General features: G+C 37.1%; 1 protein-coding gene across 1 annotated transcript in view; it reads right to left on the reverse strand.

Moving 5' to 3' along the window:
* Positions 1 to 2,803: 2,803 nt before the first annotated feature.
* Snx6 (sorting nexin 6) overlaps positions 2,804 to 27,521 on the reverse strand; it is a 55,628-nt gene continuing 30,910 nt past the window's right edge. Inside the window, 6 exon segments of the mRNA XM_047541319.1 lie at positions 2,804 to 3,118; positions 9,764 to 9,849; positions 10,077 to 10,236; positions 17,378 to 17,464; positions 22,823 to 22,862; positions 25,328 to 25,403. Coding sequence (XP_047397275.1) covers positions 3,065 to 3,118; positions 9,764 to 9,849; positions 10,077 to 10,236; positions 17,378 to 17,464; positions 22,823 to 22,862; positions 25,328 to 25,403 — 503 coding nt within the window. The 3' untranslated portion in view covers positions 2,804 to 3,064.

The raw sequence follows: 27,521 nt of genomic DNA on the forward strand, positions 1-27,521 counted from the left end.
GTTGTTTTGTGGTGCTGATTGAGCTACATTCCCAACCTTTTAATTTTGAGATTTTCCCTAAATTGCTGAGGAGTATAAAACTTATACTCCTCCTTAGCTTCCTAGACGTCTCAAACATGCTCCTCCTTAGCCTCCTAAGCAGCTGAGATTACAAGTGTGCCCAGTTTTTCTTCTTAAATCAACTGCTAATTCTAATTCATTCCACAGTTCAGAAACACCAGTTTGACCTCAACGTATACAGTTTTACTGTAAGACATTAAGAATATTGTACAGAATTCTCCCAGCTAACTCGACATCTCACCCAGCCTTTTGCCTTCACTGAATCAATCCACTATCTTCTGCAATTTCAGTTCTGGCCTCTTCACCTGCACTGCATAAACTTCTCTTCCTAAAATCCCAGGTTCCCCCCCATAGTTGACTCCTCAAGCTTCTTCCACTGCTTGGATTCTCTTCCTCCTGAAGAACATAGTCATCACCTGAGATGCCCTATAACTCCACACGGTGAACTCTGCTTCTTGGCTCCCAAGGAGTCATCTTGGAATAGTAATTGCATACAGTAAATGTCCATGCAGAACCTCCTCTCTACCGTTTTCTTCCCATTTCATCTCTGTATCTCCTAGGTACATGATGGTCACCAAATGTTAAATGAATGCTTCAACTCAACAAGTGAATCCAGGATTGGCTATTTTTATCAGGGAGCTGAGCTTTGAAAAAATTGTTCTGAGGGCACCAAAAAAAAAAAAAACCTCTTAGTATCTCCATGATGGAGTTATATCCAGTATCTTACATGAAGGTTTTGTGAGGCCTTGAGTAGCACAACAGTTAACTCAGTATGTATAAAGCACTCTCCCCTCTTCCAGCACACATTCTAATATGTACTGTTACCCATTTACCTCCATCCCTACAAGCACTCTAAAAATGTAAACCAGGAGGGGTGTGGTAAAGTGGTAAAGCACTTGACTAGCATACAGAGGCTCTGGGTTCAGTCCCATTGCCACCTGGGAACTGCAGGGAAACACACAAGGTAATTCATTTGCTTGGTGTAGTGGTACACACCTCTCTCTGATCCTAGCTACTCAGGAGGTTAAAGTTGGAGGATAACAAATTTATGGCCAGCCTGGGCTTACCAAGACCCTATCTCAAAATTTAAAGGGGGGGCAGCAAGGATGTAGTTCAGTGGTAGAATGCTTGCCTAGCATGCTCCAGGTCCTAGGCTCAATCCCTAGTACTAAAACAACAATAATAAAAAAAGATCAGGGGCCAAGGGATGTACTCCCTTTTACATCATCCCCAAAGAAATAATAGCCAATGGGTAAGTAAAACACTATGGTTTTGGGCCCTGTACTTGCTATTTCTTAGCATTTACACAGCATCTTCACATTGCCAAAGTAAGGTACCAACGTTTATTAATCCTCACAACACCCCTGTGAGGTAGGTCAATATGTCCTTTATAGTAGAGAACAGAGGCAGACATCTACCAAACCTGCTCAAACTTGCTTGAGACCACAAGGGCTTCTGGGGAAGGACTAGACCTGAATCCAGAAGCTAGGTCTACCACTGGTAGACATCACATGGGCGTATTCTTACCAATGAAGGTTACATGAAGGACAAAATACATAGATCTCTCAGCCAACAACAGAAAAACCAACAGTTCAAATGGCATTGGGGAACATGTCAATTAAAAAGACGAAACATTAACCAGTACATGAGTGAGGCAAGAGAACATGCTGCTGAGATAGGCTGGAATCATGACTGGCAATAAGACGTAGACCAGGGGACCAGGCAATCTTCAGAACCACTTGGGAAAATGTAAACAAATTAAGAACCCATTCAAGGGGTAACCAGCCCGAATGCCTGCAGTTTCCAAAAATGTGTTAGAAAATGACAGTGGGAAAGCCCAACCACTCAATCCAACTTTAAAGGAGAAATGACAATAATGTTCATTCACATTAGAAAGGCCAATAATATTTGTAATATAATTACTTGCAATTAGTATCCTATATGCACACCAACTTTCATCCCAAATAGTCCCTTTCCTCACACACAAGAACTGTTCCTTATAACAGACTTTTCCCCTTCTACACACCAATATAGACTGGCATAACTACCAAGTGGCTCAATGGCATATGTCTCATGGTTAACTGGCTGATTTAGGGACGGAATCCAGAAAAATATAAAACTCTAACAGACTGTATGCTGCTCCTGTATTTCAGTAATAACTGTCACCTGCCTTTGCCCAATTCCACCATCTGTGAAGTGCACATGGATGAGCAGTTCATTCTTTTCTAAAGGGATTAGTGATCCTGGTTCAATGTGCCATTTTAAAAGAAATAAAGAAAAAAGAGAAATCAAGACCTGCACTGTAAAGCATAATATTGGAGTAGATTTATTAGAGCTACTCCAAATTTTAGAGCGATATCATGACGATAAAGTTAAAAACTATCACTGTTATCGCTGGTTATTTTATAATAATTGGTTTAGTCTACAAGTTTAAGGCAAACATACGAATGCATTTGCTTTTCTTCAGAAATTATACTTCTAAAAGATTACATAAAGTCTGGCCCAAACCTTCTATGTTGATTAATTAAAAGTAAGTTTGATTAAGATGCTTTACAAGAATGACTGAAATAAAGTTTACAATGCTTTTTAAAAATGAAATAAAAAAAATTCAGAAAGGCAATCTTTATCTTTCTTGAACAGTGTATTTTAAAAAGGTTAAACTTCAGAAATTATTTAAAGGTAAGATTGGCAGCCATAAAGAATACTATTTATAAAATAAACACAGTTATAAGAGGCTATTTAAAAAATCAGAAGACTGAACTTTGGGCTTCTGAGTGGGACGAGTGCACGATGACAGAGCAGTCTAGAGGAGCAGGGCGCAGAGTCACACGCGGTTGGCACTGCCCGTGCACGGCGCTGCTCCACTGTTTCCCAGAAAAAGAGGAGTAGATGCACTTTGTCAGTTGTTTTGTTTCCAGTGAGCATAAATGCTTTAACATCATTAAGAAAACAAAAATAAGATTTAAAGGAAGGCAGCCCTTTTTAACAGGAAGAAGAATGTGGCTTATGTGTCTCCATTTAACACTGCCAGGCAGTTCTGCAGTAACTGGAGGTTACCCTAAAAAGGAAGAAAAAATAAGTTATGAATGTCTTTAATTCAAAATAGTTTGAAATTACCTCACTGAAAATATACAGTATTAGAAACTAAACTACTTTATGAGATCAGAATTTTGCAAACAGACATTCATTACAGTCAAATAAAGGTTTAAAGACATAAAATATCAGATACTTCAGTAAATTTCTATCTAGACCAATATTAATGGTTTGGAATTAACTGACATGTTCCAATAAGGATAAAATATGCTCTTTGTGTCTAATTTTAATTACTGAACTTGATTCCTAATTGTATGACAGGCTTTATTCCTTCCTTTAGCTATTACAAAATACATGAACATAAATGTACAGTAGTTTTTGGTATAATTAGAGCACTTATAAAAGTATTCTATTAAATTACCCCTTGTACCTACATATCCCTGATAGAACAAATGAACTTGCATCCAAATTTAGAAACATATTTAAAGACAAATATATTTAAGTTACATTAATATGCAAACGGGCGTGAAGGGAAAGCTCTTCCTCACAGTAGAAGGAATCAATTATAATGGATAAAGAATGATGGAATTAAAAAAAATCAACATTTGGGGCTGGGGTTTGAACTCAGATATAGGGTGTACTTGCATTTGCCTAGTATGTGTGAGGCCCTGGATTTCCTCCTCAGGTCCACAAAAAAAAAAAAAGAAAGAAAGAAAGAAAAAAGAAAAGAAAGGGAAGGGAGAGAGGGGGAGAGGGAGAAGCAGAGAGCGAGAGACAGAGAGAGAGACGGGGTCGGCCGGGGGGGTCAGGGAGGGAGCTGGACACAGTGGTACAACAACTGTAATCCCAGGAGGATGAGGTAAGAGGATCCCAAATTCAAGGCCAGACTCAGCAACTTAGTGGAGACTCTCAGGAACTTAGAGACCCTTTCTCAAAATATAAAACTAAGGCTGGGGAGATAGCTCAGCTGGTAGAGTGCTTGCCTTGCAAGCACAAGGCCCTGGGTTCGATCCCCAGCACCGCCAAAAAAAAAATATATATATATATAAAACTAAAAGGGCTGGGGATGTAGCTAAGTGGTAGAACACCCCTGAGTTCATTCCCCAGTACTAAAAAAATAAAGTTGGGCATGTTGGCTGAGGCATGAGGATCATAAATTCAAGGCCTGTCTTGGCAACTTAATGAAACCCTATCTCAAAATTTTAAAAAAGAGCGAGGGGATATAGCTCAGTGGTAAAGTGCTTCTAGGTTCAATTCTTAGTACCCAAAAAGAGGAGGAGGAGGAGGGAGGCAAGAAGGAAGGAAATCAACATTTGGCAACCATCATAATGATAAAGTGATTCAGTCAAGAGTCATCTTTTTTTTTTTCAGGGGGTGAAGGGCAGTACTGGGGATTGAACTCGGGGTACTCTACCACTGAGCTACATCCCAGACCCTTTTGTGGGAGTGAATGAGGACTAGGGATTGAACCCAGAGGCACTCTATCACTGAGCTACATCCCAGTCCTTTTTTTTTTTTTTTTTGCGGTGCTGGGAATCGGCCTTCTTATTTTTTGAGATAAGGTGTCACTAAGTTGCCCAGACTGGCCTTGAACCTGCAATCCTGCATCAGTCTCCTGAATTGCTGGGATTACAACATACATCATAGTGCCTAACTTTCATCAATGGATCCTAAGAGCAATGTGGAGATGCACTGTCAATACTACAGTTATTAGCCATGTTTAGCTACTTTTCATCCATTAAAAATTAAATGAGGGGCTGGGGACATAGCTCAGTTGGTAGAGTGCTTGCCTTGCAAGCACAAGGCCCTGGGTTCAATCTCCAGCACCGCAAAAAAATAAATAAATAAATGAAAATTTAAATTAAAAAAAAAAAAAAAAAGAAATTAAAAACTCAGTTCCCCAGCAGGACTACTCACGTCTCAAGTGTTTGACAACTAAAAGTTATCAGTGGTCATCATAATGGACAGTGCTGATTCTAGAACACTATTACACTATAAAGTTCTACTGTAAAGTACTGGTTATGGGACATTTATATAGTCCCAAAGTATTTCTCTCCAAAGAATACCAACTGCAAAGTGTAAAGTAGTCTTTTTTGTGGGGTGGGGGAGTTGGTACTGGTGATGTGGTTAAGCACCCCTGGTTCAATCCCTGGTATAAAATATTTTTTTAAAAGTTAGAGGGGAAATGATTATACTATGAGAGCTTTAACTTCAGTATATTAATGCACTGACAGGGATTAATTGGGTGCTAGCTGTTGGCAGACTGGGTGTGGCCAGAGGAGGTGGGTAACTGGGGGTGTGCCCTTGGGGTTTATATTTTGTCCACGGTGAGCCAGTCTCTCGCTCTGCTTCTTGGTGCCATGTCCTGCGCTTCTTTCCTCTGCCATAATGTTCTACCTCACTTCATGCCCCAAGGAATGGAGCTAGCCAACTCTGAACTGAGACCTCAAACTGTGAGCCCTAAATAAACTTTTCCTCCTCTAAAATTGTTCTTATCAGGTCTTTTGGTCACAGCAATGAAAAAGCTATCTGAAACAGGACAGTCTATAAATAGTCCTGTGTTCTTCAAAAATGTCCATCGTAGAGTTGGGGTGTAGTTCAGCAGGGAAGCATGTGCTTAGCCTGGGTTAGAGCTCCAGCATGGAGGTGGGGAACAATGAGACTATGTTCAAGGATACAAGTGATCTAACCTAGTTTGCTGTAACAACCAGATTTCAATTATATGGCAAAGCACAATAAATTAAATCCACAGTAGTTTCAAAATACCTTTTTTTGCGGGGTAGGGGGTGCCAGGGATTGAACTCTGGGCACTCACTCAACCACTGAACCGCATCCCTAGTCCTATTTTGTATTTTATTTAGAAACAGGGTCTCACCGAGTTGCTTAGCACTTCGCATTTGCTGAGGCTGGCTTCGAACTCTATCCTCCTGCCTCTGCCTCCTGAACAGCTGGGATAACAGGTATATGCCAACGCACTCAGCTGTTTCAAATTACCTTACTATACACTTTACTAATATCTAATCTTTTCAAAACAATTTATGTGGATTCTATGGACAAAACAGGACTGTCCAACTGGGAAGGGCAGAGATAAAATGGGGAGAGAAAGAAGTTCAATAAAGGGAATCAAAACACAGAGTGGAGGAATTACTTCTGGTTTCTCTTTAATAGATAGAGTAACTATTGTTTAGCAAGGTGAGGTGGCCCATGCCTATAATCCCAGCTGCCCAAGAGGCTGATGCAGGATGATCATAAATGTGAGGCCATATTAGGCAATTTAGTGAGACCTTGTCTCAAAATTAAAAAAAAAAAAAAAAAGGCTGGGAATATACCTCAACGGTAAGCATCCCCAGGCTCAATTCCCTGAACCACAAAATAAATAAATCTATATTTCAAAATGACTAGAAGACTATGAAAATCCCCAACATATAAAAATGATTAATGTTGAATAAATGGAAACATTTATTACTGATTTCATTATTATACATTATATACATGTACATAATTACCATAGATGTACTCCATAAAGATATACAAATCTTATATCTCAATTTAAAAAATGGGATTATTCGGATTTTCAAAATCATTAAGAAAATCTGAATACGAAGAGCAGGGTCTAGGAAACAGGAGGCAGTCACCATGTCCAGCTACAAAGGTGGCAAGAAGCTCCTGACACAGCTCAAGAAATGGATGAGGAAGATAAGCAGAAACAAAAAGAGAAGAAACTAGAGAAGCTAAATGTGAAGGCCTGGGGTAAAGACCCCTGGCCCAAAGGGGAAATTAACACCTGCATTCCCTACTGTATTTTTTGCCACCTATAGCTAAAATGAAGTGTTAACCTTGAAGTCTGTTGTAAATTTAAGAATAAACTTTTGTTTATTTGTAAAAAATACAGAGGGAAAAAAAAGAAATCTGAATACAGAAAACTCATTTCAGAAAGTTCTGAAAAAGTAGAGTCTGGAAACCAGAGGCAGAAGCCAGCAAACAGACTAAACAGTAAATATTTTAGGATTTGAGAGACATGTGGTCTCTGTTTCAATACTCCACTTGGCACAAGCCTCCATAGACAAACGAATGGCTTTGTTCCAAGAAAATCTTATTTATAGATACTTAAATTTGAATTTCATGTAATTATCACTATTCTGCATTTGTTTTTAAACAACCATTTAAAAATGTACACCATTCTTGGCTCACAGGCTGTACAAAAACAGATTCGTTTGCCAGCCCCAATCTCCAGCAAATTTTTTTTTTTTTTTTTTTTTTTTGCGGTGCTGGGGATTGAACCCAGGGCCTTGTGCAAGCACTCTACTGACTGAGCTATCTCCCCAGTCCTTGCAAAATTATTTTTGTTGTGGTGGTGGTGGTGGTGGTGGGGACTGAACCACAGCCTTGCCTGTGCTAGGCGAGTACTGTACCACTGAGCTACATCCCCAGCCCTTACAGCAAAATTCTTGCTAGTTCATACCTTTTTAAAAAGAACAAAACAGTGGACATTAGAAACCAACACAGGTTCAGTACGATTAAATCATGCCAACCTTATCAAAACATTTTCTTTTTTTCTTCTTTTTTTTTTGGGTAGTGGGGATTGAACCTAAGGGTGCTTAACCACTGAGCCATATCCCCAATCCTTTTTATTTTTTATTTTGAGACAGGGTCTCGCTAAATTGCTTAGGACCTCACTAAATTGCTAAGGCTAGCCTGGAACTTGGGATCCCCTGCCTCGGCCTCCCAAATTACTAGGATTACAGACAAATACCACCACACCCAGCAAAGAACTAAGAGAAATAAAGTATTATAAGCCAAATCAAGTCAGTGCAATATAGCAGTTTAAAAAGCTATCTTGGCTCAGATGTAGTTCATTGGTAGAACACATGCTTGGCTTTCTCAAGGCCTTGGGTTTAATACCTATCAACACACAAATAGACACAGACACAAAAGTTACCTTATACAAATATGTAAGGACTAAACTGGAAAAAGGGAATTAAATTTATCTTCATTATTTTAGACCCATTCATTAGTTGATGAAGATCTGTACTCATTATAGGGTGTTCCAAATATCTTAGTGCAGTTTCTAGCTTTATTTTTGTAAATTTTTTTAAGTTGCAGATGAACAAAATACCTTTATTTATTTTTAGGTGGTGCTGAGGATCGAACCCAGAGTTTCACACATGCTAGGTGAACGATCGACCACTGAGCCACAACCCCAGCCCACTTTTTAGCTTTACTAATTAATAAATGCTATAATCTATCAAAAAAAATTACACTTAAACTGGGTGTGGTGTGTATGTCTATAATCCTAGTGATTCAGGAGGCTGAGATAGGAGGACAGCAAGCTGGAGGAAGGACTCAGCAATTTAGAGAGAGACACTGCCTCAAAATAAAAAATAAAAAAGGCTGGGATATATAGCTCAGTGGGGAAGTGCCCTTAGGGTCAATCCCCAGCACCCACTCCCCCCCAAAAAAGAACCCATTTAAAAGTTCATTTTAATTTCTTGGGGAAACAAATACATTTTGTGCAGGGCATGCTGGCACATGCCTGAAATCCCACTGGTGGTGGGGGGTACTGAGGTAGAAGGATCAAGAGCTCAAAGTCAGCCTCAGCAACAGCAAGGCGCTAAGCAACTCAGCCATCAAACTGTCTAAATAAAATATAAAACAGGGCTAGGGATGTAGCTCAGTGGTCTAGTGCCCCCAAGTTCAATCCATGGTAAACGAAAACAAAAAAAACCAAATACACTGTTATTTATAGTCTCTCTAAAGATAACAAATGTTAAATAAATAAATATTTTTGGTTTGTTCTTTTTAAAAATTCTTTAATATAAAAAATTTATGGTGCTGGGGATGTAGCTTAGTGGTAAAGTGCTTACCTGGCATTCATGAGGCTGTGCATTCAAACCCCAGAACCGCAAAAAGGAGAAAAAAAAAAAAAGTTCCAAAAATCATGCGTTCACTATCAACAATTTAATTTTTTTTTTAAACTAAATAAGACTTTAGATAAAACAACTAACTAAAAAATATTTGTTTTCTGTTAGGTCCTAAATTCTTTCAGAGCAATTATTCTTGCTTGAATTAAATAATTCTTAAAATCTTTCTCAACTGAGAGTCTCTATTTTAAAAATTATAAAGTTTGAGCCAAGTTTTACCTTTATATTAAATGCAAGAAGGGGTTTATGAGCTTGGGTCGTGGCAGTGGGCACATGTGAGGCACTGGGTTCAATCCTCAGCGTCAAATAAAAATATAAATAAATAGTTATTTTGTTCATCGAAAACTGAAAAATTTTTTTTTAAAAAGGGAGTTTACTTCAAAGTAAACAAATACTATACAGACCAGAAGGAAGCCATTTATTTACTAAAACCAAATATTTTACAGGGTGGTGTATGCCTATAACCTCTGTGACTCAGAGCAATTTAGCAAGATTCTATCTCAAAAAATAAAGAACTGGAGATGTAGCTCAGTGGTAAAGCACATGAGTTCAGTCCCCAGTACCAGAAAAGTTAAACCAACTATTCTGAAGCAATGAAATCATCCTGGAAAACATAATTCTCATTCAAGAACAGTTCTTAGGATGTCCCTATAGAAGGTAACTGTCATTAAAGGATTATCAATTTTATTACTGACTCAATTTTAAATGTCATGTCACTTAAATTTATTAAATCTTTCACACAACACTACCTTTGCATGCTTCAGTTCTAATTCTGCAAGTTCCACTAAATTTTTTCTGAATGCAGCAACTCTTCTTGTCTTAAAATCTATAAGTTCTGTGAACAACAAAAAAACTCAGAATTAATTCACATAATAATCAAAAAGCATATCTTGTGATTAAAAGTTAACGTAACAGGAGCTGGGGTTGTGGCTCAGTGGTAGAGCACTTCCCTAGCATGTGTGAGGCACTGGGTTCAATCCTCAGCACCACATAAAAACATAAAGGTATTTTGTCCACCCACAACTAAAAAATAAAAAAAAAAAAAAGATAATGTAATAGTACCTTGTTTTGCAGATTCAGATATTTTTTCAAACTTCTGACAACATAATTGTTGGGACGTTTCAGCCTGTAGAACATCTTTATTTTTTGCTCTTGCCTTATCCAGTGCTTTGTTAGCATTTTCATAATCCACTAGTGATCGAGATCTTCGGTAAAGGAGATCCTATAAAACAGAATGCTTCATAATACATGATGTTATGTTTCTAGTAGTTATATACCACCACCATCACCACAACCACCCCAGAGATAAAAGTTATACAGTGAATAATACATACAGTTACCCTTCTGTTTATTTTGTTCTGACCCAGGACCTTGCACATGCACTCTACCACTGATGGAGCTACACCTGCAGGTCCTAAATATCTTTTTAAAATAATAGCTTTATTGAGACATAATTCACTTACCACTCTCCATTTCTCCACATGCCCACTCCTCCCCCTCCCAGCCGTAGGCAACTATTACTCTGCTTTTTCCCTCCCTCCCTCCCTCCTTTCCTTCCCTCCCTCCCTTTATTCAGCACCCTGGAGCCTAGCATATGCTAGCAAGTACTCTATCACTGAACTACATACTCTGTCCCATCACTGGGTTTGTTTGTTTGGGGGGGACAGGGTCTCAATAAGTTACCCAGGCTGGACTCAAACTTGCAATCCTCCTGCCTCAACCTTCTGAGTACAGGCAGGCAACACAACATCTGGCCATTAATCTGGTACAGATTTGCCTATTCTGAACATTTCATAAAAAAATAAATCATGTAATATGCATCTTTTATGTGTGTGGCTTCTATCATTTAGCATAATGTTTCAAGTTCATCCATACCTGTAACATGAATTAGTTACTTCATTCCTTTCTATTGTGGAATAGTATTTCATTATACAGATAATATCGTATCGGTTTATTCATTTATAAGTGGATAGGCATTTGGAACAATGCTGCTATCTATAGCTGCATACCAATGTTTGTGCAGACATGTGTTCATTTCTCATTACCTAGTGGGAATTGCTAGGTCATATGGTCAACCATATATGTCAAACCTTTTGAAAACTACCAGTGTGTTCCACAGAGGTTACATATTTTCCATTTCCACTAACGATATATAAGAGTTCCAATTTTTCCATATTCTTACCAACAATTGGTTGTCTTTCTGATTAAAATCTCCTAAGGGGTTGTGAAGTGGTATCTTATAACTTTTAATTTGCATTTCCCTGATGCTAATGATACAAAGAATCTTCATGTGTTTCTTGGACATCTGGAATGTCTTCTTTGGAGAAACATTTAAATTCTCTGACCATTATTTAACTGGGTTATTTCTCTTTTTATTGAGTTAAGAGTCCTTCATATAGTCTGGATATCATCAACACCTTATCGCATTTATGATTTGCAAGTATTTTTGCTCGCTCTTTTCTTTCCTTCCTTCCATCCTTCTTTCTGCCCCCCCATTACCCTCTCTCTTTTGTATCTAATTAATTTGGGTAGTGGGGACTGAACCCATGGGTACTCTACCACTGAAATGCATCCCCAGTTGTTTTTATTTTTATTTTTAAAATTGAGAGAGGGTCTTGCTAAGTTGCCAAGGCAGGCCTCAAACTTGCAATCCTCCTGCCTCAGCCTCCCAAGTTGTTGGGATTACAGATGTGCACAATCAGGCCCAGCTTCCTTTATACTGTCCCCTGACATACATGATGTTTAATTAATTAATGTATTTATTTTTCTGGTACTAGGACTGAATCCAGGGATTTGAGCCAAACCTCCAACCCTTTTTAATTTGAGACAGGGTTTCACTAAGTCACATAGCCCAACCTCAAACTCATGACCCTACTGCTCAGACTCCCAAGTTGCTGGATTTACAGGCATGTACCACAGTACCCAGTGACAAAATGTTTAATTTGAATGAAGTTTGGTTTATTTTTCTCACTGGTGGATACACTTAAACCATTACCTACCTAATCCAAGGTCAAGAAAATTTGTGTAGTATTCTAAAAGTTTAGTTTTAGCTATTTTATATGTTTCTGTTAGGAAGGGGTCAAATTTCATTCTTTTGAATGTGGCTATTCAGTTGTCCAGTACCAATTGTTGAAATCACTCTTGTCCCTACTGAATTGTCTTAGGAATATTGTCAAAAATCAATTACTGACTCAGTAAACCCAAACTAGAATTATCCTCAACTTGATTTAAAAAAAAAAAAAAAAACCTCCAAAAAAGTCATACTAAACATACTCAATGGGAGAAACAAAGTATTCTGCTAAGATCAGAAACAAAAGAAGGAGGATGTCTTCTCATCACTCCTTTTCAACATTGTAGAAATTCTAGTTAATTCAATAAGAGAAGAAAGGGAAATAAAAGGCATACAGATCAGGAAGAAGAAATAACATTGTCAGGGTTGGGGAGATAGCTCAGTCAGTAGAGTGCTTGCCTTGTAAGCACAAGGCCCTGGGTTCGATCCCCAGCACCCCCCAAAAAAAAGAAATAACATCGTCTTTGCTCACAGACCTGACTGTGCGAAAAATTTGGATGAACAAGCAGAATTTGTAAAAAATAAATTACATCAACACTCCCCAAAATGAAACAAAATGAAATACTTAGGCATTAATCTAACAAAGATATACCACATCCGCATGAAGAAAACTATGAATCTCTGATGAAAGAAATCAAAGAGCTAAATAGATATTCCATATTCATGGACAGGAAGACTCAGTATTTTCAAGATACCGATTCTTCCAAACTTGATTTGCAAATTCGATGCAATTTCATCAAAAACCCAGCAAGTTACTTTGTAAATATCAACAAATTCATATTAAAGTTTAAACAGAGAGGCAAAGAACCTAATACAATAGCCAACACAATATGGAAGGAGAACAAAGTTGGAAAACTAACATTACCCAACTTCAAGACTCACTATACTCCAGTTTTGTATGATGAAAGAACAGACAAATTGATCAATGGAACATTGTCTTAGCAACATGGTCAAAAACAGCCCAGAAATAGAACCACACAAATACAGTCAACTGATCTTTTCACAGAGGAAAGATAAGACAATGAACAAAGACAGATTTTTCAAAGAGGTTCTGATTTGTCTTTTGGGTACTGGTGATTGAACCCAAGGACACTACCATTGAGCTACATCCCCAGCCCTTTTATAATGTTTTGTTTTGAGACAAGATCTCACTAAGTTGCTTAGGGCCATGGCTAATTAGCTGAGGCTGGCCTCAGAACTTGAGATCTTTCTGCCTTAGCCTCTTGAGTCACTGAGATTAGAGATGTATGCCACAGCAATTGGCTTTGTTTTGTTGAGATACCAGAGATTGAGTTTAGGGGTACTCTACCACTGAGCTACATTCCCAGTCCACCCGTTTTTTTTGGGGGTGAGAGAGTTTCACTAGATTGCTGAGGTTGGCCTTGAACTTGTGCTTCTCTGCCTCAGCCTCCAAATTTCAAGGAATACAGGTGTATGCCACCATTCCTGGTAATAAGAGTTTCTGAAACAAATGAAAATCCACATGCAATAAAAAAGTTTAAATCTATACATAGACTACACCCTTCACAAAAGTTAACTAAAATGAATCATAAACCTATATATAACAGGCAAGACTATAAAATTCCTAGAAGAGCTGAGGGGTATGGCTCAGTGGTAGAGTACTTTCCTAGCACTAATGAGTTCCAGAGTTTGATTCCCAGCACCAAAAGAATTTTTTTTGCTAAATGAAAATTTCTCTGCAAAAAACACTTAGAAAATGAGAAGACAAGTCACAGACTGGGGAAAAATATAAACAATCCAACTTAAAATGGGCAAAAGACACTGAGAGACACCTTACCAAAAACAAAACAAAAAACACAGGACAGATCAGCATATGAAAACATGTTCCACATCACTTCAGGAAAATGAATTAATACACAGGGAGAGCCAGCATGGTGGTGCACGCCTATAATCCCAGTAACTGGACTGGCCAAAGGAGGTTTGCAAATTCCAGAGCAGCCCCAGCAACTTAAGGAGACCCTGCCTCAAAATAAAAAATAAAAACGACTGGGAATGTAGCTCTGTGGCAAAGTGTTCCTGGGTTCAATGCTCAATGAAAAAGAGAGAAGGAAGGACTGTATAGAGGGAAAAGAGGGGTGGGAGGGGTGGGGGGGAAGGGAAAAAATAACAGAATGAATCAAACAATACCCTATGTAAACTTATGATTACACAAATGGTATGCCTTTACGCCATGTACAGAGAAACAACATGTATCCCATTTGTTTACAATAAAAAAAAAAAAGAAAAGAAAAGAAAAAGAGAGAAGGAATGAAAAGGAGGAGGGAGGGAGACAATGAGACAATGAGATACCACTACATATTTATTAGAATGTCCAACATTCAGAACACTAACATATACTGCCAATGCACATAAGGGTATGGACCAGACAAGAACTCTAATTCATTGCTGATAGGAATGCAAAATGGTACACCCAATTTGAAAGATAGTTTGGTGTTTCTTATAAAACTAAACACAGTCTTACTGTCTTACTCTAAGACAAAGCAACTGCACTCTATTTGGTATTTACACAAATGAATGTCTTGACAAAAGTCCGCACACAGGTATTTATAGCAGTTTTGTAACTGCTAAAACTTGAAAGCAACATACATGGTCTTTAGTAGGTGAACAGAGACGTTATGGCATATCCAAATAAGGGAATGTTACACATCATTAAAAGAAATTAGGACTGTATAGAGGGAAAAGAGGGGTGGGAGGGGTGGGGGGGAAGGAAAAAAAAAAATAAACATCATTGCCCTATGTAAACGTATGATTACACAAATGGTATGCCTTGACTCTATGTACAAATAGAGAAACAACATGTATCCCATTTGTATACAATAAAAAAAAATAAAAAAAGAAAGAAAAGAAAAGAAAAAAAAAAAAAAAAAGAAAATGTCACTAAAAAAAAAAGAAATTAGGGGCTGGGGAGATAGCTCAGTTGGTAGAGTGCTTGCCTTGTAAGCAGAAGGCCCTGGGTTTGATCCCCAGCACCACAAAAAAAAAAAAAAAAAAGAAAGAAAGAAAAAGGAATTAGTTATCAAGCCATGAAAACACAACAGAGGACACTTCAATGCATATTACTAAGTGAAAGAAGTCAATCTGAAAAGGCCACATGCTGTATGATCCCAATTATATGACATTCAGGAAAAGCAAAACTATGGAGATAGTAAAAGATCGGGGGTTAGCCACGTATAGTGGCACATGATTATGGTTCCAATTATTCAGAAGGCTAAGGCAGCAAGATCAGTTGAGCCCAGGGTTCAAGACCAGCTTGGGCAACACAGACCCTGTCTCAAAAAGTACTTAGTAATAAAAAAATAATTCAGTCCTTGCCAGTGGGGGTAGGAAAGATGTACAGACGGAACACAGCAGATTTTTAGGTCACTGAAACCATCCTATGATACTGTAATGATGGTACATACCTTTTCCAAACCCAGAGAACACACAAAATCAAGAGTGTGCCCTATTATAAACTATGGACCATGTTGCTTGGTGTCTTTCATTCCATAAATAAAGCAAATAAAAATAAAGTAGGGTCATTTATTCACTAGGCTCATATGTTGGGCCTCATGCATGCTACCACTGAGCTCATGCATGCTAGGCAACTGCTCTACCACTGAGCTACACCCCTACCCCCAAATTACTTTAAATTCATCATGTTTTTTCATGTTATCTGTAGCTCATTCCTTTTTATTGTTGTTTTGTTTTTGTTTTTGTTTTTTTGCGGTGCTGGGGATTGAACCCAGGGCCTTGTGCTTTCGAGGCAAGCACTCTACCAACTGAGCTATCTCCCCAGCCCCTCCTTTTTATTTTTGAGTGGTATTCCATTGTATCTGTTTATCCATTCACCTATTGGTAGACATTGGGTTATTACCAGTTTTCAACTATTACAGATAAAGTGAATGTGAAGATATGTGTAGAAATATTATTTAATTTCTTGTGGGTAAACACCCAGAAGTGAAATGACTTGCTATTTTTTTTTTTAAATTCTCTGGTTGAGTGCTTACAATGTATATTAAATAAGTACATATTTGATATTTGTTGCTTTGTGTAAAATAATTTTATGTACACTATATATGTATATGAATATGTATATATATGTGTGTGTGTATATATATATGTGTGTGTGTGTGTGTATCTATATTCATTTATCTATTTTTGTACTGGGGATTAAATCTAGAGGCACTTTACCACTGACCAATCACCAATCCTCAGTCCTTTTTTTTTTTTTTTTTTATTTTAGGACAGGGTCTCACTAAGTTGCTTAGGTTCTCACTAAATTGCTAAGGCTAGCCTTAAATTTGTGAGCCTCTTGCCTCAGGCTCCCGAGTTGCTATAACTACAGGCATGTGCCACAGCACCCAGCTATGAACAATATACTTACAAGTATCTAAATACTGAAAATTAAAAGATTATTGATTATTTGATAAAAATTGTCAGCCAGGCATGGTGTCACACATCTATAAACCCAGTGGCTCAGGAAGCTGATGCAGGAGGATTGCAAGTTTAAAGCCAGCCCCAGCAACATAGTGAGACCCTGTCTCTAAATAAAATATTTTTTTAAAAATCAGACTGGAGATGTGGCTCAGTGACTAAGCATCCCTGGGTTCAATTCCGGTACCAAAAAAATAAAAAAGAAAAAGAAAAAATTAAATACCCATGATTAGATAGGAATTTTCTGTAGAATACAGAAAATTGTTGTTGTTGTTGTTAGTTTGTTTTGTGATGCTGGGGTTTGAACTCATGACCTTGTGCATGCAAGGCAAGCATTCTACCAACTGAGCTACATCCCCAGCCCCCTACAGAATATCTTAATTTACTATTAGCACTAAATTTGGAGTATCTGAGCCACTAAGTTTTCAGTGCTTTGCAGACATCTATGTTAAAAAATGTTTTTGATTACTTTACTAAGAGGGTTTTTTTGTTTGTTTTTTTTTATATATAGTCTTCCAATAAGAAATCTGAATTGCCCTAAAATAAAGCACATTTTTGTTTTATGGTGCTTTCATCCTCAATGGGGGACTCATACAAACCAATTTAGAGATCCATTAGCTATACGACTGTTATTTGGGCACTTTACTTTTGTTTTTGCAGGAATTTACATAAGGAAATATACCAAATTTTTCTTTTTTAAGTTCTAGATCACACTGAATCCCATGCTGTGGGATTCCCTGATCTACAATTCTAAGAAGAGAAAAAAAATTTCACCTTTGAAAATATAATATCCAAAAATAAGTCATCCTTTAACCAGCTTAAGTCCAACAACCTGTAAAGAAATGAACAATAAAGTTACCTTAGCTGCTTGAGATTCTCTTAAGTAATATTTCAAAAGGTCAGAAAGTTTGAGGTCCTCATCAGCAGACACTCTTGCTTCTATTTTCTGAAATAAAAAGGGGGAAACTGAGTATGAAATCAACAATTCTTCACTTAGCATTTTCCTTATAATTATTAAAAAATTAAAGTTATAAATAACTACAGCATCTGTTTGTTTAATCTAGCTTTCCTTCCCTTTTCCTTCCTATTAGTCTATTACTTTTCTTTGCAATTCTGACAAATATGAAAGGAAAAATCAGATCAAATGACAGTGAATTTATGGAAAGATTTTATATCTGATTCTAGTTCTTGGCCACAACAGGCCTTAATATCATCTTTCAGCTTCACTTATCTATTTATTTCAATGGTAAGTGATATGTACACATATTTTAAAGTAATAAAGGCTGGCAATGGCAGATGAGATAATTCAAACCAACCCTTCTTAAGTAGAAAATCTAGTCAAAGCATTAATAAAAAGTACTTGAGGACACCAAAGAAGCATCAACATGTAGCAAATGTGAGCTGGGATGGAATGGGAAGTAGCCATGCCAGACTTAAAAAGATGAGAACTCTTGAGTCTGGAGAGACAGAGGATAAGAGAAATGTATCATGTCAACCAAATGCAATATGGGGTTTCATTTGGATCCTGACTCAAACTACACTGAAAAAATCCACTTATGAGATAACAGGGAAAAATCTGTATATTGGACATTTGGTGACATTAAGAGGAATCACACGAATGATATCGCTAACAAGTGGATGATGACACATAATGGGGGGTGGGAGGGGTTAGTGTTAGGGTTAGGGAGGGGGGCAAGAATGGAGGAAGGAAGGACTGTATAGAGGGAAAAGAGGGGTGGGAGGGGTGGGGGAGGAAGGGGAAAAATAACAGAATGAATCAAACAACATTACCCTAAGTAAATTTATGATTACACAAATGGTATGCCTTTACGCCATGTACAAACAGAGAATCAACATGTAACCCATTTGTTTACAATAAAAAAAAAAGAGGAATCACAGATAACAATATGAGCCATATTAAATCTAATAATTCTTATCTGTAAAAAAGGAGAGACATATACACAAAAGGGCCCAAAACAGAATGAATATGAACTTTTTACAATAAAAGAACTGTAAGCAATATAGAACATGCTAATTTTCTGGGAATCTTGGTGACAAATGCACAGGAATACTTTGTAACATTTTTTAAATTTTACTATAAGTATGAAATTATCATCAAACGTTAAAAACAAACAAAAAACCCTACATACACACCAGAGTAGCAAGATAAAAAACCAAATGTTAGCAAGCTTGTGGAGCAACCTGAATGTTCTCATTTATTCTGGCGGAAGCATAAAATGGTACAATCACTTTGGAAAACAGATGGCAGTTACCTACTGACGCTTTTCCCATGAATACCCTATGATCCACCAATTCACTTCCTAGTTATATATACGAACAGAAATGCATACTTGGGTTCTGCCAAGGATATACAATTGTCTTTCTTTTAAAAAAATATTTTTGGTTGTAGACAGACACAATACTTTTATTTTTATGTGAGACTGAGGATCAAATTCAGTGCCTAGGGAAGCGCTTCACCACTGAATTATAACCCTAGCCTATACAATTGTCTTAGCAGTATTATCTGTAAAGAATCCCAGACCAGCTGGGGGCAGTGGTGCAAGCTTATGATCCCAGTTATGTTGGAGGCTGAGGCAGGAGGACTGTACATTCAAGGCCAGCTTCAGCAATTTCGTGAGATACTATTGCAAAATAAAAATAAATAAATAAAAAAAAATAGGGATGCAGCTCAGTGATGAAGTGTCCCTGGCTTCCATTTCCAAAATACAAAAAAAGAACCCCATTTGGGCACACTGGTGCACACCTGTAATCCCAGGGACTCTGGAGGCTGACAGGAAGATCAAAAGTTCAAGGCCAGTCTCAGCAACTTAGACCCTGTCTCAAAATAAACAGGGTTGGGAATGTAGCTCAGTGGTAGAGAACCACTGGATTCAAGTCCAGTACTACAAACACCACCACCACCACCACCACACACAACCCAAATCACAAACTATACAAATGACTACCAACTAAAAGTAAAACAGATGAACAAATTAATGGAATACTATACAGCTATAAGAATGAAGGAACTACACCTATATGCAACAACATGGGGATCAATGTTGAATAAATAAAACTAGACATAAAGAACACATACTGGGCTGGGGTTGTGGCTCAGTGGTAGAGCGCTTGCCTAGCATGTGTGAGGCACTGGGTTCGATTCTCAGCACTGCATATAAATAAATAAATAAATAAACAAAGGTCCATCAACAACTAAAAAATATATTTCAAAAACATACTACATGAGTATTTATATAACACAGAAACAAAATAAATCTACTGTCAGAAGCTGTGAAAGTGTTACTCTTGTGGAAGGTGGTGTTTTAGGAGGTAGCAGGGCGTTCTGTGTAGCTGGTGTAGCTGATAACGTTTTATTTCTTGATCTATGTGTTGACAACACTGTGTTAAATTTGTGAAATTACACTGAAATACACACACACACACACACACACACACACACACACTTCTCATGTACTCTTTACTACTTGTTTAATACACTGCAATAAAAAGTTAGAAAAAACTTGAAACTTCTCAAAATTACTACTCTGTGGAGAAATAAACTTATGGAATTTTTTTTCTTCTGCAGTGCTGGGGATTAAACCCAGAGCCCTGTTTATGCAAGGCAAGGGCTCTATCACTGAGTTGCACACCCAGCCCAGGAATTTCTTCATCTGAGAGATAAGAACACCAAGTATGCTGAAAACTTACTTAGATTGATAATAGTAGATAGTGTGGGTGTTTTAAAATATGACTCCCTTCCTACCACTGAAAAGTAAGTTGCATGCCTCCTCCCCTTAAATCAATCTCAGACTGTTTGACCAGTGGCAAGCACTGTGCCAATTTCCAGGCCTCAGTCTTAAGAAACCTGTACCTTTCAGTTCCTGTTATTTGAGATGGCTCACTTCTAGAAACTAAACACAAGGTTGTAAGGAAGCCTAAACAGAAGCAATCTTGTGGAGAAGGTCACATATATATGTTCCAGTCAACAGCCCTAACAGAAGTCCAGTATGAACCCTCAGAGAGATAAGTAAAAGGGCCTCTGATGATTCCTGTCACAGCCCCAGCCTTCATATCTTCCCAGCTAAAGCCCCACATATGATGGAACAGAGGCCAGCCATCTCTGTCCTTTCTGAATTCCTGACCCAAAGAATTTGTTAGCATAATATAACAGTTATTTTATGCTACTGATTTTAGAATGGATTGTTTTACAACAACAATATACAAACATTAAAGAAAATAAGAACAATGGTAGCCATGGAAATATGCTATCCAGATCTCATTCAAGAGAAATAACTTTCTGCAAGGAGCATAACTGACTCATAGCCCCAACAGCAATCCCTCTGGACCCAGTGCCATGTTCATATCAAGGCTCAGCTCCAACCTTCCCTCACCCTGTGTACACCCAGCTACTGACAGAATACAGGGATAGAAATGACAGCCCGTTCCTACCTAATGTGGAACTACTCTAATGGGCAACTCTAGCTTAGGGACTCATCTTCAACCTACCTGAAACATTCTTAGAACTAAACTATAGGCTGGGTCTCTTCATTTCCATTCTTCCTACACCCTTTCCTTTACAGGTATCAGACCGCTAACTGTAGTCTGAAGGTTCTTTCTACCTATCTACTGTGCTCCTTTCTTTCTATTCTTCACAATATCTTGTATATCTAATCCTATCCTGAAGTCTTTCTCAGAGGATTTGACACAATTCTATTTTGGGATAGGTCTCTTTGCTTTATAATGTAAATGCACATGAAACCACATATTCCTGGAAAATGCTCAGTGATACAAATATGAAAGGGATAAGAATGGGCACCGGGGGTTGGGACTGCAGCTCAGTGGTAAAGCACTTGCCTCACACATGTGAGACACTGGGTATGATCCTCAGCACCACATAAAAATAAATACCTAAAAAGGTAAGTTCATTTACAACTAAAAAAATAAAAAATAAATAAAAAAAAAAAAGAATGGGCATTGTGGATACCAGGATATCAACACCTACACATTTATTCTTTATGAGAATATTTCTTTTTCTTATCTCCACTATACATAAATCAATTTCTACACTGGACTAGCAACTCTTAATTCTCAGTTAAGTATCATTAAACAGTTAATAAATATTTCCACATTTTATCAATTGATAAAAATGTTAAATATTATTGTACCTAGATTATCCCCCCAAATCTAGACTCTGTCAAATATTAAATATTACTAGTGAACGCAACTTTTCCACAGTTGTACACTAGCCTTGTATTGATGTTACTTTCTTTCTTTTGGTACCAGGGATTGAACATCACCAGGGGTGCTTAACCACTGAGCCACATCCCCAGTGCATTTTTAATTTTTATTTTGAGATACGGTCTTACTAAGTTGCTAGGGTCTTGCTAAATTGCAGAGGCTGGCTTTGAACTTGTGATCCTACTGCCTCAGCCTCCCAAGTTGCTGGGCTTATAGGCATGCACCGCCTTGCCTGGTGATAATATTCACTTTTGGGGGGACTAGCTATTAAGCCTGCAACTTCATAATTCCTAGGCATGCAACACACTCCATCACTGAGCTACATCAGCAAACCTGACACAATTTGTTTTTATTATTTATTTTTATTTTTCTATAGTACTGGGATGATACTATTAATTTTTAAACCAGCATGTCATAAAGATCAAAAGCAATGTAGTCTTGATAAAGTTAAAATGAATCTAAGACTTCCTCTGAGTTTACAAAGCCCCAGAAAAGGATTGTTCTTCATAAAAAATAAACTAGGTCATCTTAACAAATGTTTTTGTTTGTTTGTTTGTTTGTCTTGGGATGCAGGGAATTGGACTCGGGGCACTCAACCACTGAGCCACATCCCCAGCCCTTTTTGTAGTTTATTTAGAGACAGGGTCTTACTGAGTTGTTTAACGCCCTGCCTGTTGCTGAGGCTGGCTTTGAACATGATCCTCCTGCCTCAGCCTCCCGAGCCACCTTGCCTGGCAAGAATGTTTTCTTTTACGCAAATACCAAGTCTTTAACAAAAACTGAATTTTCTGAAAAACTGTCAATGGAATTAAAATCTGCCATCTTCCTGAAGTATACTCATCTTCCTCAATAAATTAACCACAAACATAACAAGTCAAACCCTACTGTATGCACAGATTTAGATCCCTAAAGGTTTAAATACTTTTTTGAAAAAAAAAAAAATTATGGTAAGAATACTTGCCAAGAGATGAGCCCTTTTAGCAGATTTTTAAGTGTACAATACAATATTGTTAACTATAGTATAGATATAACGCTGTGTAGTAGCTTTCCAGAATTTAGTACTTACTCTTGTTTTATCAAACAGTTCTGAAACTTTGAGGAAAAATCTGGAAGGAAGGGAAAAATATTTTCATCAGAAGCTACATTTGAAATAATTTTCTACTTCATATGTTTACAGAATATCTTCCCAAACCATCTCATTAATGAGCATTCTTGTTTCCTTACATAAAACATTCATTAAATGGTCTAATTAAATGGAGACTTCACTTACTTCATACTTATATTATGTAACATTATTTGAAATCTGTTACAGGCAATCTCTCCATTTCATTTCAAGATAATCTAAGTCATATATCAAATTTAAAATTTATCTTGATATTCCTCCAGTAATACATCACATAATACTAAATGGAGCCTATACCTTCAAAATTATTATAGAAACAGAGCAGTTACACTGAAAAGAGACAAAAGGTTGATTGATCTACAGGACAGTACTGAAGCTGAAATACTTCTTAAAGTTATCTGAGAGTTATGCTTTACCTTATTTTTTTGATACTGCAGATTGAACCCAGTGGTACTTTACCACTGAGCTATCATCTCCCCAGTCCTTTTTATTTTGCAACAGGCCCTCATTAAGATGCTGAGGTTGGCCTAAAATTTGGGATTCTCCTGCTTCAGCCTCCTGAGTTTCTGGGATTACAGGCAGATGTCACTGTGCTCAATGATAGTTTTATTTTAAACATTTTCAAATATAGTTGCTTTGTTTTGAAAAATAACGAAAATGAACAACCAATTCTTACTTCAGAATTCACTTCCCTTAACTAAATAGTCTGTCAAATCCAGATATCAATTAACTATCCCCGGAAGCAGAGGTGCATGCCTGTAATCCCAGCAACTTGGGAGGCTGAGGCAGGAGGATGGTGAGTTCAAACTAGCCTCAGCAACTTAGCGAGGTCCTGAGCAATTCAGCAAGATCCTGTCTCTAACAGAACATTAAAAAGGGCTGGGGATGTGGCTCAGTGGTTAAGTGCCTTGGGTTCAATCCCTGGTACCAAAAAAAAACTATTCCAATACCATAGGGACTGGGTTTATATCTCAATGACAAACTGCATGTTTAACATATTCAAGGTCTAGCACCACAAAAAAAAAAAAAAAAAAAAAAAAAAGCCCAACACCAAACTATTAAAAAGCATTCTGTAAAATACATAATTATAGATGGCATAATTATTGGATTAGGGCAAACCATAGAAAGCAAAACCACAATTTAATGAACTTTGTTTTACTGAACAAAACTTGCCTTAACAGATTTATGTTTGATAGCATGGCAAAGTTTATTTTTTTTCTTCTTATCAAAGACTTAACACTTCATACTCCTGTAATTCCAGCAACTTGGGAGGTTAAGGCAGGAGAATCACAAGTTTGAAGCCAGCCTCAGCAACTTAGTGAAACCCTGTCTCAAAATTTAAAAAAAATAATAAAGGGCTGGGGATGTAGCTCAGTGACAGAATGCCTCTGGGTTCAAACTCCAGCACCACAAAAGAAAGAATTTAACTCTTTGGGGAGGTAGCATCTTCATTATTATAAGCTATGATCTCTTGCTTTGTTCAAAAGCTTGGCCCTTAAATGTACTAAACAAGATATAGTAGAGGAATGTTCAAGGATATGTCCTGGAAAAAGAAATGAATTATGAAAATATTTTTCCACTTAAAAACTGTTTAAAATGAGTGTGGTGGTGCATGCCTATAATTCTGGCTATTCCAGAGGCTGAAGCAGGAGAATCACATGTTTGAGGTCAGCCTCAGCACTAAGCAAGATTCTATCTCAAAATAGAAGAAATAAAAACAGTTGGGGTTGTAGCTCAGTGGTAAAATCCTTGCCAAGCATGTACAAGTCACTGGGTTCAATTCTCAATATCATAAATAAATAGATAAACAAATACATATTTGAATTATTTTTTAATAAACAAGTAATATCACAGGGACAACTAAAATTAATTATAGTTAAAGTTAAAAAAAAAAAACACAAACTAGTATGAAGTAAATAAAGGGCAGGTAGAGTAAATAAATAATCCAAAGTTTGAGGCCAGGCTCAGCAACTCAGCAAGACCCTAAGGATAATAGCAAGACCCTGTCTCAAAATTTAAAAAATGAAAAGGGCTGCAGATGTAGCTCAGTTAAGCATACTGGGGGTTTAACCCCCAGTATGGGGGGTGGGGGGAGTCCAAGCTCCAATTAAATATACATGCACATGTGCTCACATGTGCTCTCTCTCTCTATATATATACACATATATATAATTTCAAAATAACATTTATTATTTATGATAAACACAAAAATTCTATTCTCTTATATACAAGTCATCCTTTCATCAAATATTCTAATTATTAAAACTATATATTAAAGCCTATTTTTTAAATTTAAAAAATATTAGAAAAAAATTAATCAACCCAAGTTTATAAAAACATTCTTTATTATCAATATTTTCATAAAAATGTTCCAAAATGCCTGTCTACTCGTAATGCCAACAAATTTGTTTTGCTTATATTTAATAATGTTTTAATTAGAATCCTTACTTGCATATATCTGTAGAATCCTGAGTTCCTAAAGTGTATAATGAAGAACCAATCCTATTGTAATCATCTGCAGCACCTATGGAAAAAGTTTTAAGAATATATTTGGTCATTGATTTAATAATACTTACTGAGCAGCTATCTGCAACATATGAGATACACCAAATCTACTAAAGGAAATAACACAAAGAACCATAACAATACAATGGATACTATACTGGGTATATGAGAAAATTAACATCAGCGGAAACAGATGATTCCTACCTCAGTGAGTCAAGGAAGGATTTACAGAACTACAAAATGAGCTGCAGTATGCAAAATGAGCAAATCTTTACCAAGCAAAAGGAGAGTATTTTGAATAAAGGGAACAACAAGAATAAAGAAAAAGCAGAATACTATATTCAGAGAGCCTTGTGGGGTGGGAATGGTATTACAGGATGCATAGGGGAATGGATGACATGAAACTAGAAAAGATGAAAGCATCCTGGAATAAAAGGTCATTAAGCCATGATCAGAGTTTAGATTTGACTTTGTGGCAATGAATGTTATTGAATATTTTTGTCATAGTAGTGGTAAAATCAACCTGAGAGATTTTAGATTTTAGAAAATTCTGTGGAGAAAGAAAGGGGGGGGGGCGGGGGAGGGGAAAGCAGGGTGACCAATCACCAAACTGTTCCAAAAACCTGGTAACAGATACTGAGGGTAAGGATTTAGACAATGGGAACAAAGGAAGCCAATATGGCTGAAAGATATTTAGGAAGTTTAAAAGGCAGGAATTAGAAACAGTAGGAAAGGAAATTATGGGAAACTATATGAATGGTGGCACCATTATACTTGAGTACTAGGAAGCAAAGTACTCAATGTCAACACAGCACTGTTCTTAGGATTCATCTCATACAGCAACATACTTGTTGAGAAAAGAGTATAATGAATGCTTCTCTGGTTTCAGAAAATGAAGTGTACTATACATAGTCAAAGAGAATGGACTTGAATATACTACCCAGGGTTCAAGCCCAACCTTCCAACTTAATCAAGCTAGGAAACCTAGAATATCACTTAATATGTCTGTGTTTCAGTTCCCTGATCTGGAGAAGGGAATAATTATACCCAACTCATATAATTATATGGAGAATTAAATGAGTTGATAATACAAAGATATAAGAAAATACAAAAAAATAAAATTATAATGTTACCAGAAGCCAAGACAACCTGCTGGAAACCTGGGTGGCTATTATGGTTTAGATATGAGAGTCTTCCTGAAGCTCATATTTTAAGAAGGGATTAGATTATGCCAGGTATAACTTATTTAGTGGATTAATGCACTGGTATGGATTAACTGGGTGGAAACTTTAGGGTGAGGCTGCAGGAAGTAGGTCAATGGGGGTATGCCTTTGGAATTTATATTTTGTCCTTGGTGAGCAGGACACTCTCACTCTCACTCTCACTCTCTCTCACTCACTCACTCACTCACTCACTCTGCTTCCTCCCTGTCATGTCCTGAGCTGCCTTCCTCTGCCATGCTTTTCCACCATTTTACCTGGGGCCCAAAGCTATGGGGTTGGCTAACCATGGATCGAACCTCTGAAATTGAACTTTTCCCCTCTAAATTGTTCCTGTCAGGTCTTTTGGTCACAGAGATAAAAAATTAACTAAAACAGAAGTTGACAGGGCTAGGGTTGTGACTTAGTGGTAGAGTGCTTGCCTAGCATGTGTGAGGCACTGGGTTTGAGTCTCAGCACCACATATAAATAAATGAGTAAAAATAAAGGTCTATCAACATTTAAAAAAAAAATATATATATATATATATTATATATATATATTAAAAAGAAAAAGAAAAAAGAAAACCAGTTGAATTCAGCTAGCTGGGATGTGGGCAGGTTTCCTGACTTGGTTTCTGGTAATGGTAACCCTCACAAAACAATAACACAAGAATAGAAGAAGAAGCCAAGCCAAAGACTTATTTTTTCTTGTTACTATAAAATGGAAGATAATAATTCTAAATACTCAGGTATTTATTCGATTGACTTTACTTCAGAGGTTATAAACTTTTTGATCTTAGGATCATTTTACATTCTTAAAAATTACTGAGAAAACTGAAGAGCTTTTGTTTACATGGGTTGTTATCTATCAAGATACACTGTATTTTTTTAATATAAAAAAATTTCAAACATTTAGTAATTTATTTAAAATTAATA

This window comes from Sciurus carolinensis, chromosome 2 (assembly GCF_902686445.1).
Source record: "Sciurus carolinensis chromosome 2, mSciCar1.2, whole genome shotgun sequence".
In the NCBI taxonomy this organism is placed as follows: Eukaryota; Metazoa; Chordata; class Mammalia; order Rodentia; family Sciuridae; genus Sciurus; species Sciurus carolinensis.